The sequence below is a fragment of the Phalacrocorax aristotelis genome, chromosome 2, assembly GCF_949628215.1.
Source record: "Phalacrocorax aristotelis chromosome 2, bGulAri2.1, whole genome shotgun sequence".
Taxonomy (NCBI): Eukaryota; Metazoa; Chordata; class Aves; order Suliformes; family Phalacrocoracidae; genus Phalacrocorax; species Phalacrocorax aristotelis.
The window spans coordinates 47,620,750-47,639,816 of record NC_134277.1 but is presented as its reverse complement, the minus strand read 5'-3'; the positions used below and the strand labels follow the sequence as shown (position 1 = coordinate 47,639,816).

Genomic DNA, 19,067 nt, shown 5'->3' with positions numbered 1-19,067 from the left:
GAACTGGAGAGACAAAGTCCTGGAACCTGAAGATTTACAGAGCTATTCCTTAATAACCCAGTGTGCCTGCCCACATATCCTCCTGGCACTGCATGCCAAGAGGATGTCCCATGCTTGTGCAGTTATGAGTTCTACTAACCATATAGGCTTATGCTTTAGGAAAGGACACTTGATTTCCCTGCAAACTGGGTCAGCACTGCAGAGCAGCTCTTCAGATGTTTCCTGTCGTGGCTAGCGTGCTGACCACGAGGAGGGTGGGAATGGCGCAGAAGCAACACGTCGCTGGGCAGCTGAGAGCAGCACTGCACAACTGGCCAGGGAGAGGTCTGCTCTTCCGGGGTTAGTACGCACAGCACTGCTTTCTAGAAGCTAAGCTAGAGTGCATCACCAATACAAAGCAGGATCAGGATATTATAACAAATACACTGGGTGACCCTGAGAACTGGAGTAATGGAAAAGGAGAAAAATCAAAGAACATAGTCATGAGTTTAAGCATTAAAACCAAAATAATCTATTGTAAATTGGGACAAAACAGCTTGGAAGCATCTTAAGGAAGGAATAAGGAAATTACCACTGTTAAAACATATGAACATTACAGAAGTATTATGTAGGGGTATTACACAGAAGGATATTACTGCTGCCTATAAAAACACGAGGAGAAAAGTAAAGGAAAGAGGAGAACTACTTAAGTTGCAAGGCAATAAGACAACGCATCTTAAAACTCTTGGCATGAAACAGCCCAAAAGAAGTAAAAACATTCACAAGCACTGCAGTATTTTGGCCCAGGAACAGCTTTCTATGCAGAGAAGCAGAGGGAACTTTCCAGAGTGTATAGAACAGGTCAAATTCTTTAGGAAGGGGACAGTGCAGGTAGATGCCTATGGTAGTCACAGTCTGGACTTGGTGGTCAAACTGAAGCTTATACTCTTTCCATGGAACAGAAGCAAATGGTGAGAAAGAGGTGAGACTGGGGGACAGCACTTTCTCTCTAGCAGAGCACCAACAGGAGGCAAGCTAATGGCTCTGGATTATGTGTGCTTAATGCACAGCTTCCTCTCTTGGCTCATTAAAACATAAACAGCATAACTTGCTCTTCACATAATTTTTCACTGCTGCCCACTCCCAGGTCATAACTGGGTCCCTTTCTTCTTGAGCTTAAGTAACACAAGCATGGATGATTTTCACAGTGTTTTTTGTCTGCAAAAGCTCATGTTTCTTTGATGTCCTCCCCTCTTCATTTTTTTCATTTTCTGAGGCATGGAGGGTACTGCAGAACATGTTCCCAGAATCCCAGAAGTGAACAGGGAGAAAAGCAACAGCACACCAAGGTGTACCAGCCATCCCAAGCTGGCGTGGCTTAGCAAGTGACATCTAAACAGTCAAGATTTAAAAAACACCCTCTCAGTCAGTACCACAGAACTCAGCAGTGTTCCCAGTCTCTACGAGAAAAGAATAAATCTGCATAGTATAGCTGGATGGCACAGTAAGGAACATGATGTTGAAGAACTAACTGACTTTTATTGTTAAAAGAAGTATTTATATTACCTGCAGCATTTCTCTGTAAAAGAAAGAATCAGATTATTCCTTTAAGTTTCTGAAGAACTTGTACCAACTGCCAACAATCTGGATGAATTTTTTCTGTAATAGACTGAGTTCGTCTCAACATCAAAAGCATAAGGTCCAGTCAGATCTCTTTCATACTCAAAAAAAAAAACCACCTGCTGGAAGACTAACAAATCGTTCAGCAATTTTCTATTTCAGGCAACTCTTTTACATGTTGTTCACGTGTGCAGTATGGCTAATTAGAATGAAAAATGTTCAGAAGATCATTGCAGATTACATAAAACAAACATGGAGAGAAGTTTAAACTTCTCAAGGAAGTCTACGGCATTTAAGTGTTTTTGACATTCCTGAAGCTTGTCCACCGTGAAGTCCAAACCCCCAAACTGTCACAGTGATTTTTGACTAACTACTCTGTTTTGTGTTTCCTGGCTTTCAGTAAATGTAACTACCAGTGATAAAATTGGATGGTTTTAAATCTACTAACTAAAGCTGAACCTTGAGCTTTGTATTTTATGCCTTCCCCAGTGACATACAACTGTGTTTCATAACGTTTTAGATAATATTCAGTGAAAAACGGGTGTAAGGTGCTTTATTTTTATATGCCTCTCTCTAACCCTTTAAGAGTCTGGTCTTTCAATCCTTCAAGCCCTGCTCTTCTCTTATGTTCATGTTGCAAACTTTTTTTAAGAACTGCAGGATATGAGCCAAAGATAGTTTGAACTTTTCTCTCTACCTGTTAGAGATAGTACCCCAATCCTAGCTGTTCCCCACCAGATTTTCCCATTCCTGAGAGGATTTTTTAGGTGTGCCCTGAAGTAATCCTGCTGCTGAGTCTCATCCCCTGCCTTTCTCCCCTTCCTCAACTGTTTTTAGTTAGGGAGCTTGTTAGTCTGGTATTTGTAGTCTAACTTCTGCTAACCTAGTATGGGTTAGCAAGACTTAACATGTAAGACAACTTTATAGAAACATTTTATAGCCTTGCTTCTAGTTTTCTTGTTTGTTCTGTTGTACGGCCCATTGATCTACAACCAAATTCAATTGAAAAAAATCAATAGCTGAAACTGCTTCTACATTTTCAAACACGAAGGTGCCATTAATAACTTAATTAATGATTAGACATGTAGGACATGCATGGTTGCACTGAAATGTTTAAGAAAAGGAGAGTATGAATACTGAATAGAGTAACAGCTTTGACAGGAGCTTCAGGAATAACAAGGTATCCACAAAGTGAAGAATAGAAACCATGTGATTTCTCTTGGCTATCCATAACGCCTTTTTCTCATGAACCCACCACTTCAGCGTCACTCTGGCAAAAGCAATTAAACATGCATACAGTTTAGTACAATGGATTGATCCAACTTTTGCATCACAGATATAAATGCATCTAACTTCTGTCATTATAGTTTAACAGCTTAATGACCTCTAGAGGAAGAAACCAGTTTACTTCCTTTCATGCATGTTGTTCTGTTTCTATTTAGGTATCTTTGTATGCTTCCCCTGCTACATCTCCCACCCACATTTACTGCTTTCTCTTGGTCCTCTATTTGCAAGTTTCCCCACCCTACCCCCAGGATGTATTTCTCGCAGCTGGGTTCTCTCCTACACGGGTCATCCCTCCTTACGCTGTGAAATAGCAAGCCAACCATATAGACATAAATGAGGCTACACTGAAAGAAAAAAGCCATTTGTTATTAAAAAAAAACCACAACACCTCCACCACAAACAAACTGATTTTGATGCCTTTAATTTATGGCATATACCTTCACAGACATACGTAAACCAACACTAAAAGGCAGAGCTATTAGAGAAAAGTAGTTTTCATACTTACACGTATATTAATGCATACTTGCAAGATTCTAACCTGATTAAAAATCTTGCACCATAATAGTGCTTACACAATGATTCTTAAATATTTAAGAGTATGACACTATTCCAGAACATTGTAGAAACAAACCATATAAATATGCTCTTAAAAATATTTTCCTCATTAAGCATATTTCCACAGTCTGTCTGTTTTTGACAGGCTTGACTATTTGGTCACCTATCTACACAAAAGTACATGTTACATAGTACTTCATATCCTCTAGACAGTAGCTAAGTATTTCAGGACAGTATAGATTAGCACAGTTTAAAGAGTTTCCATCTGTTTCTCTCACTGTTCTAGATAAAGAAAATGGCATCAAAGTGAACCAAAGGTGCAAACACTGTGAATTCTTGTACTCATTTTTGCACTGGAGGCATAATTTAGGAAATGTTTTTCTTACACCAGCCATTTAATACGTGCAAAGTTAAGGCTAGTTCCTTCTAATTCAGCATCTCATTTGGAGGTGTGTTCACCTCTGTCACTGATCACAGGCCACTCAAACTCTGGGAACAAGGAGCTCCTGCCACATAACCTTGCTATACATACATCCACCCCTAGATTATTTTCCTTCTCTCTTTGTAATTTTTTTGACAACTTTACAAATCTGACCACTTTTTATACTGCAGTTTCCCCACCATAAATTAACTACAAGGGGTAAAATAAAATCTTGCTTTGTTCATAGGAAATTTCACTTCAACATCAAATTTTGAATTCTTACCATGGTCTGTAAGTTCAGACTTGCAGAGATGACTTGGTGTCTCATCATGTCCTATGGACACATAGTCGCATGTAACAACTGGCTGAGAATGAAATAGGGGTTTCGAAGTCTGCTCATCAGATTCCTTAGTCGAATGAAGCAGCGTGGAGAAACAGGTACAATTAGAGCTTTCAGCAGGATCACAATATAATGATTGCCCTGATCTACACAACTGCTGGGTCTTGGATTAGGCAAACACTAAAAAACACACCCCTAACTTATTTGTAAATGATCAGTAGTGACTTGGCCTTAAGTAGAGACAGATTTAACGTATTTTTTTCTCCAGACACCATGGGAAATAGAAACTAGACTGCATGCAAAAGAAAAGGTAAAAGACAAAGCACTAACCAAAACCTCATTATTTCTGTGATGCTTTCACTGACTACTTCCAAACAGACACTGTTCCCTCTATCATAAGACATAGTGCTAGAATTGAACAGGCCTATCTTCTGTTGAAGATAGCTTAAAAGCAAAGGACAGCTTACACTGGAAGTCATTCCAAGACTTCATTCTTATTAAAAAGCTACTTGAAATGTTAGTATTAACTAATCAAATAAAAAGAACCCACAACCATGCCAAATTAGTGTTTAAAGGATTACAATTCTAAACTTACCTTGAAAATTAATGTATTTGAACTCTGATGTCACGCAGACTGTCAGTTTGTACATTTCAGAGAGCAGATTTAGATTTAAGGATGAGTTAATAAAAGAACATTGTGCAATGAATAAAGAGTTTGTTGAACCATATCTGAATAACTGAATGCACTTTCCCTCATCACAGATCTACAGGTTCAACTAAGCAGTCCAGACTTTGATGCACTTCCAAATTATTAGTCTTAGAACAGGACTGTGCCTGTAGTGTTAAAAAAAAGCACATGGAAAACAGAAAAATGGTGTACACAGAATGTGCATAAATGAGGCTTCTGAAACAACAGCCCATACTTACATGTAGGACATTGACATTAAGCTGCTGAAAATTACGGGACCTGAATTTCTGCATTCTTTTGATATTTTCTTGATATTTTTCTTCTGCCAGCTGTCTGTAAAAACAGAATATTAGTGTTTAGGATGTGAGATCAGGGACTGCATAAAGGGATCTTATAAAAGTAGGTGCGGAAAAACAAATTCCATAACTAGAATCCCATGGCATCTACTGAAGGTGAGGTTAGCTTTAGTGAACTCACAAATAGATTTCAGGACTTATTTCCCAACACTATTATCTTTTTCTCTCACAACTTGCATAATATAGTTGAGAAATGGTAAATTATTAGTCTCAGTCTTTTTTGTTTCTTCCAAAGACCTTAAATACTTTGTTCTTTATTCCACCATGTAGTCCAGGGACCTTTCAGCTGAAGACAGGCACGCAACACTTGCATGCTATGAACACCTCACCTGGGGGAGAGTTGGTAACCACATTTTTCTGTACAGGACTACTTAGACCAGGTGCTACAATAAGCAGCTCTTCCAGTTTCCATTACTGTGTTCCCTTCCCATCCACCTCCAGATTTGTACTGCTGAAAGCAGATCTCCAGTCTGAGAGGGTACAGGTTTTGCACTGTTTCAAATACTTTCAGTGAGAATGAGCTGGCAATAACCCAGAGTTGAATATAGATACATATTTTAAAGACTCATGTCCGAGAACAAGATTCGAAGATTAATATGTTGCCTTTATATTACAAAATATATCTATTTAATTTTGTTGCTGGGGAAAAAAAACATGAAAATCTAAATAGAAAACACTAAAGTGCAAGAAAGTAAAGAAAATGTAAAGCAAAGTAGAACTATGCTGCAATTAGTATTATTTCCTAATCTTCATCCATTTTAAAAAAATGAAAGGGACAGACTTAATATGTATAAATTTCATATAAGTACAAAAATTGGCCTACCATATTATTGAAAACACCATGCAGAAGAGGTGTTAAATTTATACAGTGGTTGCAATTCAAGGAGATTTTTTTAAAAATCAGAATAAATTTACATACCGTCTCCTGTATCAAATGCAATGGTAAGCATCAGACAGACAGACATACCGATAAGACATATTTTCCAAAAGGAGATTAAGGCCTTTAGATTTTTGTTTGTAGCCTTTGGACATAGGCATCACAAGTGGGAACAAGTAATGCTAGGATGTGATTTTACTGAGCATTTTCACTCAACTGCAATTGATATTGGTTTGCAGGTATATGTAGCTGCAGAGTTTCTGAGGCCGTAAATTCAGACTTCATGTCACCTCACAATATTTTTCTGCACTAGGATGTTATTGCCCTGCTGAATTGCTAACTTGCTTTGGCACAACAGGGTAAAGATGCCGATTCTCATGTTCAAAAGTAATTAGTCCCTCAATTATGCTCTATAAATAACTGAGTAAATATTTCTTAATTTACATTGCACTTTGCAAAATGCTTTTGAAGAAAACATTAACAATGAATTAAAAATTTATGTGGTGCTTTTCAAATTTTCATTCATACCAAATAAAACATTGAATATTTTTAACTGAGAAAAACTCAAGTGTGTCATCAAGCAGTATATTCTTCTTTTCATTTAAAAAAGGAATCCATGCATTCACGCATAGCTTTCCGGCTGTTTTTTGCATTCCACTCAGAGATGGTCCTTATTCTCCTTCAAATCCTCCCTTTTATTATGTCTCACTCACTCAATAAAAAAAAAAATACATAAATCATAAAACCTTTCTAACATGCCTTTTCCCCCTGTTTGATCATTTGGTAAGGCTGTTCTTTGAGCTGAACTTCTATTGGCAAAACTCTGTAGGCCAAAACAATTGACAAAAGCTGGATTGTAACTAAATTTTCAACTCCTCAGACTGTGCAATCCTTAAAATGACAAGTCATTTAAAAAAAAAAAGATATCCTAGTGTAACACGTAAAAATCTCTCATATACTTATTTAACCAGAAACACAATGCTCAAAGTACCAGTTTTGGGCTAATGTTCTGACTTTTTTTTCCTCCCTACATAAATAATTACTGTGATTTAAGCCATCAAAAATCCCCATTCAGTTTGAGTAGCTGAAGACCCTTTCTATTTTTAGTTTTACCTTGACAGTTCTAATGCTCCTGTTAGACTGTTGGATGGGGTAAACTGCATGGTTAGGGCATGATGCTAATGTTAGGCTCAACTTACTTCAACTTCTTAGCTTTCTGATCTGCAGCGTTTAACTTCCTAAGCCTCATACGTTCCCGCGGTGTCATTTTCTGTACTTCAGACAGTTCCTGCAGAGTTTGTAAATGAACTTTCCTCTGCCTGAAATTGAATGCATGCAAGCCCATGGTCATATAAAAATATAAATATCAGTCTTTTGATTTAATATTGAAATATAGTCATGATATTTCAAATGGAATAATTAGAAAGTCAGAAGTACTGTAACAGACTAAATAGACTAGTTTGGAAAGCAAATGCCTCTTTTAAATTGAAATATTTAAACTTAGACTTAGATTCATGAAGAACATTAACAATTTCAGACAATTCAGGTGAGAAAGGAAAAAGGTACTCTCAGCTTCTTAAAAGAATAAATGCTGAAGCACAATGAAGCATTTACCCTGTCAGGCTTCATTATTGAGCATATTCCAAGTACAAAGGCAGTCTTTCAATGAGAACCACAGAAAAAAGCAATATCACCCATACATTTTATATTGATTGTTACAAGCTGTCTAGAATAAAAGAGAATATTAATGTCTTTAATGACAGATATAATTATCCTGTTGTCCTCTTCAATTTCTGGTCTTAATCAATAATAACAATTCACTGATAAAATGGTCGCCGTAGACCATCTCTGCAAGCTGAGCATGAATTATTGACAGATGTGTATCAGCTGTATTTATCAACACAGGAGAGAAATATTAGTCCTGTGTTAGAAAAAAGATACCTCAGATAATTATCTCACATCCTACAGTAGTTACAAAAATTAATTTGGATATGTCTTGGCGGTCGTATTTCACTTACACCTAATTTTTTATTGTTTATATTTATGACATCAAGTATTAACTTCAAATTATCTCATAAGGGCAAAAATAGTAAATTTGCTTCTGATCCTCCAAGAGCCCAGTTTTGTAACCATACAAATTGCAATACTCCTTCTGGATTATCATTTTGAAATCAGCATTTTAATAAATGAGAAGCGAAGCTTTCATTATGCTTTTCAAATGTTGACTATAGAGGGAAATAGCGTAAAGATATGAATATTAGTGTGAAATAAAAGACTAAGGACAAAGACAAGAAGAGTTCAATTATTCAGTAGAATGGAACTAACTCTTCAAGTATGAATAATGTAGACATATTTCTTGTCCCATATAAAAAAAAAACAACCACAACTTAAATTATAAGAACATTTTGGGGAAAAAAAGCCATTTTTCTTCCAAGTCAAAACTGAATTTGTACAGCTTAATGCTTACTTAAATATTTACAATTTATGACTTGCATGACGCTGGAATAAAGTAAGCCATTAGAAGCCTTTACTAGAAGACACTAGACTCAACTACACAGGGCAAAAATAATTCCTGGTGAGAAAAAAAATTATAAATAAAGCAGCAATGACTGGGGAGGACACCATAACAAGCATCTCCTTGCACAGTGGCTCAGACTATAGTATTGCTACCTTACAGCAAATGTGGGAAATTTACTATGTTTAAATTAGTTCTCCTCCACTTTTCTGCTCTCTACCATTTTTCATTTTACCTACCTCTTTAGATCTGGGATTGTAGAAATTATTTGGCATTTTGCATACCAGTAGCAATACTGACAGCTAACATTCTCATAAATACAATGATAGTCATGATAAGATTATGACTTTATTTATATTCCAAACATCTAGCCAGAAAGAATCAGACTGCAGCACACTTGAAGATAATTTATAGTGAAGCTTTTCCTAGGATTTTTTCCTCAAACTGATACCCTGAATTTGAGAACCTCAAGGTAAATTTCCATGCTTAATCAAAAACATTTGCTATCCGTTGCTCCACGATTTTTAGGAGCTCTAGAAGTCTGCACGGCAGCAGCTGTTGTTCTATTTTCTTTTAACAAAAGTATAAGAACATGATGTTTGTAGTTAGAACTTGTTCCTTCTCTTAGAGACTACACACTTTCTTTTGAGCAAGAATATTTACAGACTCTGGGATACGCATTCATGTCCTCCCCATATGCTAGCTCTGTCTATATACGATGTCCATTTGGAAGGCGATGAGACTCAGTATATTCAAACTAATGACAATGGATCAGGTATGGAATGTAGTGTATGTTACAAATAATAGAAAGAGGTTTTATCAGTCTGTTCTAGAAGCATGGGGATATTTGAAGTCTGATTTTATATATTACAGGTAAAAATACTGCCTCCTCAAAGCATCTACAATCCTTTGGTGCATACAGATAATTTGAAATCTTATGCCCACAAAACAAAGGCATGGATTAAAAGTTTCTTGAAGATTCTCTTACTTTATGTTTCAATAAGGATTAACTACTCAATATAACTTGGATAGAGTTGGCATAACATTTGGGCAAGATTTCAGTGCGCCAAAACTATTTAAGGTGTATCTCTAAGGAACATCTCTGCAGTTAACTATATTTAATTTGAAGAGGCAGGAATCCACTCAGAGTTAATCGAATCAACTTGAGTACAGCAGCCATAGACAAAAGACACATCTAACATTTCCTGGCTATTGCATATCTACCTGTCTGACTCTTGTATTTACTGTATGCTAGCGAAGGATTATTCCTAGCAGAAGAAACCATGCAGAATAGTAAGGCCAAAAACTTGACAGCAGTCTCAGCCAGCTCCATTTGTTGTCATTTATTAGATAGTTGTTACTAGCCGATACAGGTATCATTCATTGTTGCATTTACATCTATGCTTGCAAAGGTCAACAACTTATTTATCCTGAAGGCACCTATTTATACCAAAACAGAGAACTTTGATCTGATAAAAAGACAGAGTCTCATCTATCAACAGGAGCGAGCAAGAACAGAAGTGACAGGGTGGAAACCCAAACCACAATTTCTAGAGATGAGAGCTTTACAGAGACACTCCTAGTAGATAAACTGGGTACAAAAGATGTAAAGAAGATTTTTCTGGGTTGAATTCCACCACCTTTGCTCTGCTTTCTTCCCACCACTGATAATAAATAACACTTTCTTTGGAAAAGCTGAAGCTGGTCACCTCTCCCAAAGGGAGGATTGCAAGCAGCAGAAATGGCAGCATCTGCAAAGTGACCAGAGCTGCAAAACTGTGGGCCCTCTCTTGAGAGCAGAGGTCACACAAAACGAAGGGGAAGGGCCTATTGCCTCAAAGGTACTGCTATCCCTGGATTGGAGCATGGGCTACTTTATTGCTGTTACCTAATAATTCAAAAGACATTTCAGGCAGCTGTTTAAGTCTTGGCAGTTATTTAGAGGAAACAAGAAACGGGGACGTCCATTTCCTCTGCACAGGAGCACAAACCTCCAATTTTGAGTGTGCTAGCACCTAACTGAGCAAAATCACATACAGAAATTACAGCGACAGAAAGCAAAGGTGAGGGCCAGCTGCCATCAAAACTGCAGAGATAATTTACAACAGCAAAATGAAATTGCCTATGATGACATTTACATTAATCATCACAGCATTGTAATTTAATGCAGTTAATTAATTTAATATATATTCAGTGCCTAAAAGAGAGATCATGTGCGAAGGCACTACTGATGTAAGAGCCAAGAAACATTGCTAGCATTAATTTCTCACTATAGTTACAAAACAAGTATAATAGTATCCTACAGATGCATTAGCTGAATATTAGTTTAAGTGTATATGCTTTTAGTTTGGTGTCATGTAGGAAACAGCTTTCACATTCAATAATTAGTAGGTACACAAACAGCAGCGCTATAAATGATCATGACATAACTAAAAGGATCATCTAAACCTTCAAAATGTAAAGACAAAGGTCATAATTTACATACCAGTTACCACCAAATTAACATATGCATATACTACACATGCACATGCAATTTACACAGTTACATAATAAAAATATTTATTCTGCAAATCCCTTTTTTTTCCCCTAAGTCTTAATTATCCATCTCACTAATGTGGTTGCTTTTCTGTATTTCTGAGGAATGGGTCCCTCTAAATGTAAAGCACTATGAGAATAACACCAGTGTTTTCAACATGATATTATTTGGCAACACTGTAATTTCATATACTGCTGCCCACGAAACACTTAAAAATACTTACAGAGCATCAAAAATGGGAGCAGCTTCTTTATGCCAGTTAAGTGCCTTAACTTTCACAGTCATATTTCTGAACTTGTAATGTATATTCTGCAAGGAAATAAAATAGTAGTATCAACACTTGAGGCTAAAGTCATCCAGACTCTTCAGCTATGACCCAATACAGTCCTAATGTAAAAACTGACTGAGCAGTTTTCTTCCCCACCTTCTTAGAAAGCCAAATTTATACACTGAAGCAAGGACCAAAAGAGCAAGATGCACTATTTTTCATTAAAACTATGACTAACCATAACAGTTTAAAGAGCATATGTACCGAGGCCCGAGTGATCTGCACTTATTACATGTAAATGCCCATTCTCCTTATTGCTCCTAACACTTAAAAGGGGATACATTCAGCATGTAAAGTGACAAGGACTTCATTTCTCACTGCCTCGCTACCTCAGATATATTTGTAATTTAGCTCTGAAAGTCCCCTGGATTAGTGTTCCCATGAACTCCTATCTAATTATTTGTTCTCAACGCATTTTCTCTGCCTACATTCTGCTTTTGCAAAATAGATACTCAAATGGCAAGTGTACAGCTATCGGTTTTTTCTTATATACCTTTAGTTGTTCATCAATATAAGGGATTTTTAGAATCTCTGCTGCTGCTGGTCTTAATGAAGGATTCTTATTTAACATGCTGAAACATTAAAAAGCAAAAGTCATAATTAAGCAATTTTCCAAATTAACTTAAAAGTCTGCTAAACAGGAAAAAGCATACCTGCACAGCACAGCATTCAGTTTGCTGGGATATCTGTCAGGAAGAGAAGGGGTGTCACCTTCTACAATTTTTAACACAACAGACAAAAAATTGTGTCCAGTAAATGCATGGTTCATACAGCACATCTCATATAAAATGCATCCCAGAGACCTTGAGGAATAAAATAATAGGAAGAGCATAAACGATATTTTTGAAAGTAGCATGCATAGTGACATTACAGTAAGTAAAAACCACAATTGTATGCCCTTTTCTCCTGGGAATAGGATATTCCATTATCATCCTGATTTTATAAACTGGAGAAATCATCATTTTATTTCCATAAGTGCAGACACAAACTTAAATTCTGTATATAAATACGCATATTTTTATATATATATATATGTATATGTAAAAATAAAGTAAAACTTTTTTATATGAACTACCTTAAGTGGTTACTCATTAAATTAAGAGAGATTTTTTTAAATTAGTGACTGAGTAAATAGTCTAGTAGCGCTTGGACATAGGTTTGTTTAAATTGGTTTTGCAAATTCATTTCTGACAACAAACTGAGGCAACAATTCAAGGTCAAATTAAATAATGCCTGTTTCAAATAGCAGAAGTGTCTTCTGGTGTGATTTCACTCATTTGGTCACATACTCAAAATAGATTCTGAAATTGGTTGGTACCCAAAGAAATATCGAATTTTAGATGAGGGCATCCTATTGCAACATCTAAAACTAAATTTCCTCTAAATTTTATTTGGAGAAGAAAAGAAGAAATCCAAACTTGTAGGTCTGGAGACCTAGTTAAGAACCAGTGCAGGTTTTAAATCATTAAAATCCAGGAGGAAGATTACTAACAATTTTAAATGGGCCTCTGGTTTACCATCACCTTATTTACCAAGCTCTTATTCACCAGGCCTAATGGAGATCATAAAAGATCACTCCGTTGAACATTTTAACATAAACACTCTCACAATAATTTATATAATGACTATTCATAACAGTTTGCACTTCAACTGGCTTCTGTCTGACAAATGCTTTTTAAAAAATAGGGGAGTTAAGCTTTCCAGGCTTTGAAGGATGCTCAGTGTTCCCCCCAGTTTGCAGTCAGGAGAGCTGAGGCGCTGATGAGTGATGTGATCAAGGTCACAGAAAATGCTGGCGAGAGCCAGCTACAGGACCAGACTCACCTAAGTAACCAACTTAAGTATCAGAGCAACTTTACTCTTACTGTAGTCTTTGACTGTGGCATTTATAATTTACAGAAGCAGTACAAAAATAAAGCATAGTGATAATAAGTAGAAGTACGTATAGGTAAATGTCTTTGATGAAAAGCATATAAACATTATCTTTGAAAGCAAATAATTAATAAAGTTTCAATTATTCATTTTGGTTAAAGAATACTAATCGATTCAGTCTGTCTGGCAATAAAAGAACAAAAGCAAATAATTTTAAAGCTGAAACCCAGGCTCTGCATACAATGCCAATAAGGAAGAGGAGAGAGAATAGAGGGGGCTCCCTCACTGGTACTTTTCAAAGCAGTATGCGAAAACAATTAGCAGAACATTTTTGCTAACAACTGCATAAGGACCAACTACTGAGGTACATAAAAAAATTGCCTAGTTTTTTAAAGATTCAACTGTCAACCAGCTTTCAAACTTCCAAAAATCAGTAAACAGTAACACACAGATGGTCTACGTCGATGATGTATGTTCAAACTCTGAAACAAGATAATTACTACATGAGAAAATACTTCAAAACAAAAAGAACAACAAAAAAACTCTGCACACTTGGCATCTGAAAGCATCAAACAAAAATGGAAACCAGCCAGAGGGAAGAAAAGAGGAAGGAAAACCCCAACCTGACAGACTGTACTATAACTGCTTTTTGCAAAAGCAATCTGTTTTGGAGGCCGCTTGATGCTGGCAGCTAGAAATTGCTTAATGAGCCATTAGGAGCACAGGATCACAGGATTTGCCACATCAGGGAAGCCCATTTATTCATCTAGTTTAGTACACTGACTACACCTGAGGCTTTGGAGGAAGATGAAAAGAACTCCCAGAGCATTCTGCTACAGACTGGGCCATGAACAGGCTACCCGGGGAAAATCTCATCTGTCCCATGAAGGAAAAAAAAAAACCCCAACACAACAACAAAAAAAATGAGGGGAAAAGAATAAAGTTTTTACTGCAGGATACAATTCTTTGAAATGAAATAAATACTTCCTAAACTGAGAAATGTTGCCCTAGATCCCAGAGCAAGGCTATTTCTTCCCAGGACAGCTGCTGAGCTGCGATTGCTTGAGGGAGTTACCACCAAACTTTTGCCTCAGGACTGCATTTCTCAGTTGTGTTTCTACAGTCCTGATCTAAGCATCTTGTAAGGAGCATATTCAGCAAGAGAAAATTGCTTCCTGATTCCCATACACAATCTGCACATGACCCAAACATGTAATTTAATTACTTTTATAATCTTATGTTGTATAACACCTGTGTTTTAAGATCTAAAATGGTCGTTAAGCATTTGGTTTGACAGCTCCCCATATTTGTGAGTAGGTTTGACAAAGGTCCTAAACAGCACTTCAGTTCAGCAAAACCGAAGTATGAACATTTCACATCAAAGCCACTTATGCTCAATTACATCATAAAATGGAGCATCTGGACAGGCTTCAGTGTGTTCTCTACAATATCAACAGAGACACCTCTAACTTCCCCTTCTCAGGAGAAACCACCCTGAGGTTTTTGGTGATACTTGTTTACATAAGCATTGCTGTCCTTTTAACATCATCTGATCTTTGGTATGTCATAGTCCTTCAAAGGCTGTAAGATCCAAATTAGCTTTTAAATTCAGCTCCAAAAGCCAGATAATTCAAATGCAAATCCCTCTGTGGCTTATATCTCTCAGTCTGATCATACCAGAAGGTCTTAAGAATTTGCTGACTCCGGAGTTTTATGAGGAATATGTACACGCACACATGGACCATCACAACTCTCTCAGCCACTACTTTTCAGGTCTTCGCCGCTCTTATTGCTATTTTTGGTAACTATCCTACATAAAAATTGGCAATTAAAAAATTTTGGATTGTGAATATTAAAGGAAAAGACAAATTGGTGCAAAAGCACTACAATTAAAATGAAAGTCCCAGGATCTGTGGTGTCAGAAGCCTAGCTTACCCAAACTGTACAGATAAACCACCTGTCAATATCTGACAGTACTTGGTGGAAGACATAGAGTACAATGGATCTAAATGTGTCTGTGACATTGCTTTGTCTCTGGAAGACAGAAAGGAAGTTATGTATACCTTTTTTGTAAAGAATTTTCTAAGTCTTTAAGCAAAAAAAAGCATTTGTCTTTCAACTAAACTATTCCTGTTATCATTTCTGCCTATGAGATAATCTATAACATATACTATGCACAAATCCTTTGAAAAGTTCCTGCCTAGAGTTTGCCTTATATGCTTTGAACTCCTTCTGTGACAGGGTGACCCACCTAGTGGGTGAGGAAAAGGCTGTGGATATTGGCTACCTGGACTTTAGTAAAGCCTTTGATACTGTCTCCCACAGCATCCTCCTAGAGAAGCTGCTGGTTCATGGCTTGGAGAGGTGTACTCTTCGCTGGGTAAAAACTGGCTGGATGGCTGGGCCCAGAGAGTTGCATACAGAGCTAAATCCTGATGACAACCAGTCATGAGTGGGGTTCCCCAGGGTTCAGTGTTGGGGCCAGTCTTTTTTAACATCTTTATCAATGATCTTGATGAGGGGATCGAGTGCACCCTTAGTAAGTTTGCAGACACACCAAGCTGGCCAGGAGCGTCAAACTGCTCAATGGTTGGAGGGCTCTGCAGAGGGATCTAGACAGGCTGGATCAATGGGCCAAGGCCAATTGTATGAGGTTTAACAAGGCCAAGTGCCAGGTCCTGCGCTTGGGTCACAACAACCCCAGGCAATGCTACAGGCCTGGGGAAGAGAGTGGCTGGGAAGCTGCCTGGCAGGGAAGGACCTGGGCGTGTTGGCTGACAGCCAGCTGAACATGAGCCAGCAGTGTGCCCAGGTGGCCAAGAAGGCCAACAGCATCCTGGCTTGTATCAGGACTAGTGTGGCCAGCAGGAGCAGTACTCGGCACTGGTGAGGCCACACCTCGAATGCTGTGTTCAGTTTTGGGCCCCTCAGTGCAAGAAGGACATTGAAGTGCTGGAGCGTGTCCAGAGAAGGGCAACGAAGCTGGTGAAGGGTCTGGAGAAAAAGTCTTGTGAGGAGAGGTTGAGGGAACTGGGGTTGTTTAGCCTGGAGAAGAGGAGGCTGAGGGGAGACCTTATCGTTCTCTACAGCTACCTGAGAGGAGGTTGTAGTGAGGTGGGTGTTGGTCTCTTGTTCCAAGTTACTAGTGATAGGACAAGAGGAAATGGCCTCAAGCTGTGTCAGGGGAGGTTTAGATTGGATATTAGGAAACATTTGTTCACCGAAAGAATGATCAGGCATTGAAACAGGTTGCCCAGAGAGGTGTTAGAGTCGCCATCCTTGGAGGTATTTAAAAGATGTATAGAGGTGGCACTTCAGGGCATGGTTTAGGAGGCATGGTAGTGTTGGGGTGATGGTTGGACCTGATGATCCTAGAGGTCTTTTCCAACCTTAATGATTCTATGATTCTATGATTCTTATAGCTTTGAAAAGAAGAGAGAAATGTTATTGCTGATGACTGTTTGCATACATTTTATCTCATCCACTCAGAAACAAAATATTATGTAGTTACAATAGCCACTGCATTGTAACAGGACCTATACTCATCCTTGACAGACTCCCAGCCAGTACAAATTTCAGAGTCTCATCTGAGAAACCCCGAGCTCCCACAGTTAGAAAACCTGCAAAAAACCTGCAGGTGTAATACAGGCTAACTACCAGTGGCAGGCAAATCTTGGTAATGTTATTCAGGAGCTCAACAAGGAGGTCATTTCCACTGGCATGTGCAGGAGTGATGATCAGTTTCCAGTATTTAAAAAAAAAAAATCAAACAAACAATCAGGACCTAAACACTTTGGAAGCCCTTGTGCTAAGGGAACCCCAGTTTTCTGGAACAGAAGAGATCTCTGGGGAAGGTACAAAAGCACCCTTTAACTTTAGGGCCATTTCTAGGAGTTATCACTGTCCTATTTGGTAAGTCTGGGCTTTTTAGGTTGCATGAAGATAATGGAAAGTACAAAGGTATCCCTGTTGTTCACAAAACCTCAGATAAAAAGTTAGCACTCACCTAATGCATTAGTGAGCAGCCACAACTGCCCTGAATGCACAAAGTACCTGCTTTTAGTTTACTCTTCCCTGGAAATAAACGTTTTCATTTTTTTTCAAATAGTTCTGGTGATACCGTAAGTCAGCAAATATAAGAACCCTCTAAAAATCACTCTGTAGTTTTAGACTGGGAATTAGAGGATGCCAGTTCTTCTCAGCCTAGTGTCACAAAGCCTAGGTCTGTTTGGGCTGGACCGATGATTTGTAGTCACTGCCTGTACTGAAAAAAAAGCTGATTAAAATTGTTACTTTATTTGTAGACTTTCATGTAACGCCCCCAGACCTCTCATTGCTTTCTTAATAACATTGCTGATGGGTCTCCACTACATTTGTTGGTGCTGGGAGATGTGTTCTGCCATGATCCTTCAACAGTCTTAGTTGGATGGCATTGATGTAATCTGGGTAGATACTAACCCACTATTTCCTACCAACAATATTTTAAAAAAAACCCTCCCAAATAACAAAATAACAACCGCATATGCCTTGTAAAACAAAATAATAATCTAAATCAGCCTAAGGCCAAAGGACCTGGTATATACACCTAGCACACGTGGTTTAACATGGGGGTGAGTCGTACCTGCCGTGTCCCTATAAGGACAGAGATGGTCAGGTATTTTCCAGTGAAAGAGTGTGTCACTGGAACATGAACTTAGATTAAACAAGAAGTTTGGAGGCTTTGTCAGCCACAGAGGTTTGATGAAACTTTTGCCTGGAAGGGTTTGAAAATAACCCAGCTGCTCCTCCTGGACATCACAGGTTCAGACCAAGGTCTCTGCTCTGTCTGATTCAGACAGAAATGCTGACTTGGCTCCCTCACACCACCAGGGAACATCTTAGCCACCAGCCTACTGGCTATTTCACATGGAACCCTCTGCATTCTGTTTTGTAAAAGTTATAAAAGACTCACCGTTCCAGAGAAGCAGACTACAACCATGGCCCACCACATGACTTCACCTTTCCTGACCCTAAGAAATGCCTTAAAATGACACATACAGTCTTCAGTTTGCTTGACACATGAATACAGTGCCATAGCGTTGGTGGCACGGGAACACTGGCCAACCCCCAACACCAACGCCGGTCCCATCACACCGTGTGTAACTCCAGGAAGGGTCACCAGGACCCTGGCACAGCAGCGCCTCTGGGTCACACTGTGCTCATGTAAAAGTGAGTCCCGGCTGCCAAATGCATGCACACACATCACTTGCTAATTCTCCACCCGTCCTGGCCTCTTGACCTAGTCACTGTCTCAGCTCAGCTACCAGTGCTGCACTGACCCTTCTCCATCTGCTTGGCCCATCAGGGGGAAGCACCGACGGGCAGAGGGGTTGGTGAACTCCTGAACTGGAGCCCAGCTCCCTGAGGAAGCTCCTTGCCTGGAAAGGAGGAAACCCCAGACTGTGTCATCTGCAAAGGCTTTCACTTACTGCCTGGCCAGTCCAGGCTATGAGATGGTAAGGAAAACATGGATGGCAGTTTTAATTTGCCTCCTGTAAATTAAGATTTGGCATAAAGCACAGAAGAGCCAAGCAGTCCAGCCCTGAAATTTTAACTGAGGACAAATATAAACACTGCAGCTTCTCTGAGCCTAATTGCAGAACTACTTCTGTATGTAAAATCTGTAAAACATGAAGCTTTTTATATCTATTGAC

General features: G+C 38.5%; 1 protein-coding gene across 1 annotated transcript in view; it reads right to left on the bottom strand.

Annotated features, from left to right (window-relative positions):
- The window catches only part of NEK11 (NIMA related kinase 11), a 102,442-nt gene that overhangs the window by 46,736 nt on the left and 36,639 nt on the right, over positions 1-19,067 (bottom strand). The window contains exons 7-12 of the mRNA XM_075083381.1: positions 12,156-12,305; positions 11,996-12,074; positions 11,398-11,483; positions 7,323-7,442; positions 5,130-5,223; positions 4,146-4,269 (exon numbers count right to left, since the gene is read on the bottom strand). Of these exons, the coding sequence (XP_074939482.1) occupies positions 4,146-4,269; positions 5,130-5,223; positions 7,323-7,442; positions 11,398-11,483; positions 11,996-12,074; positions 12,156-12,305 (653 nt within the window). The remainder of the gene's footprint in view (positions 1-4,145; positions 4,270-5,129; positions 5,224-7,322; positions 7,443-11,397; positions 11,484-11,995; positions 12,075-12,155; positions 12,306-19,067) is intronic.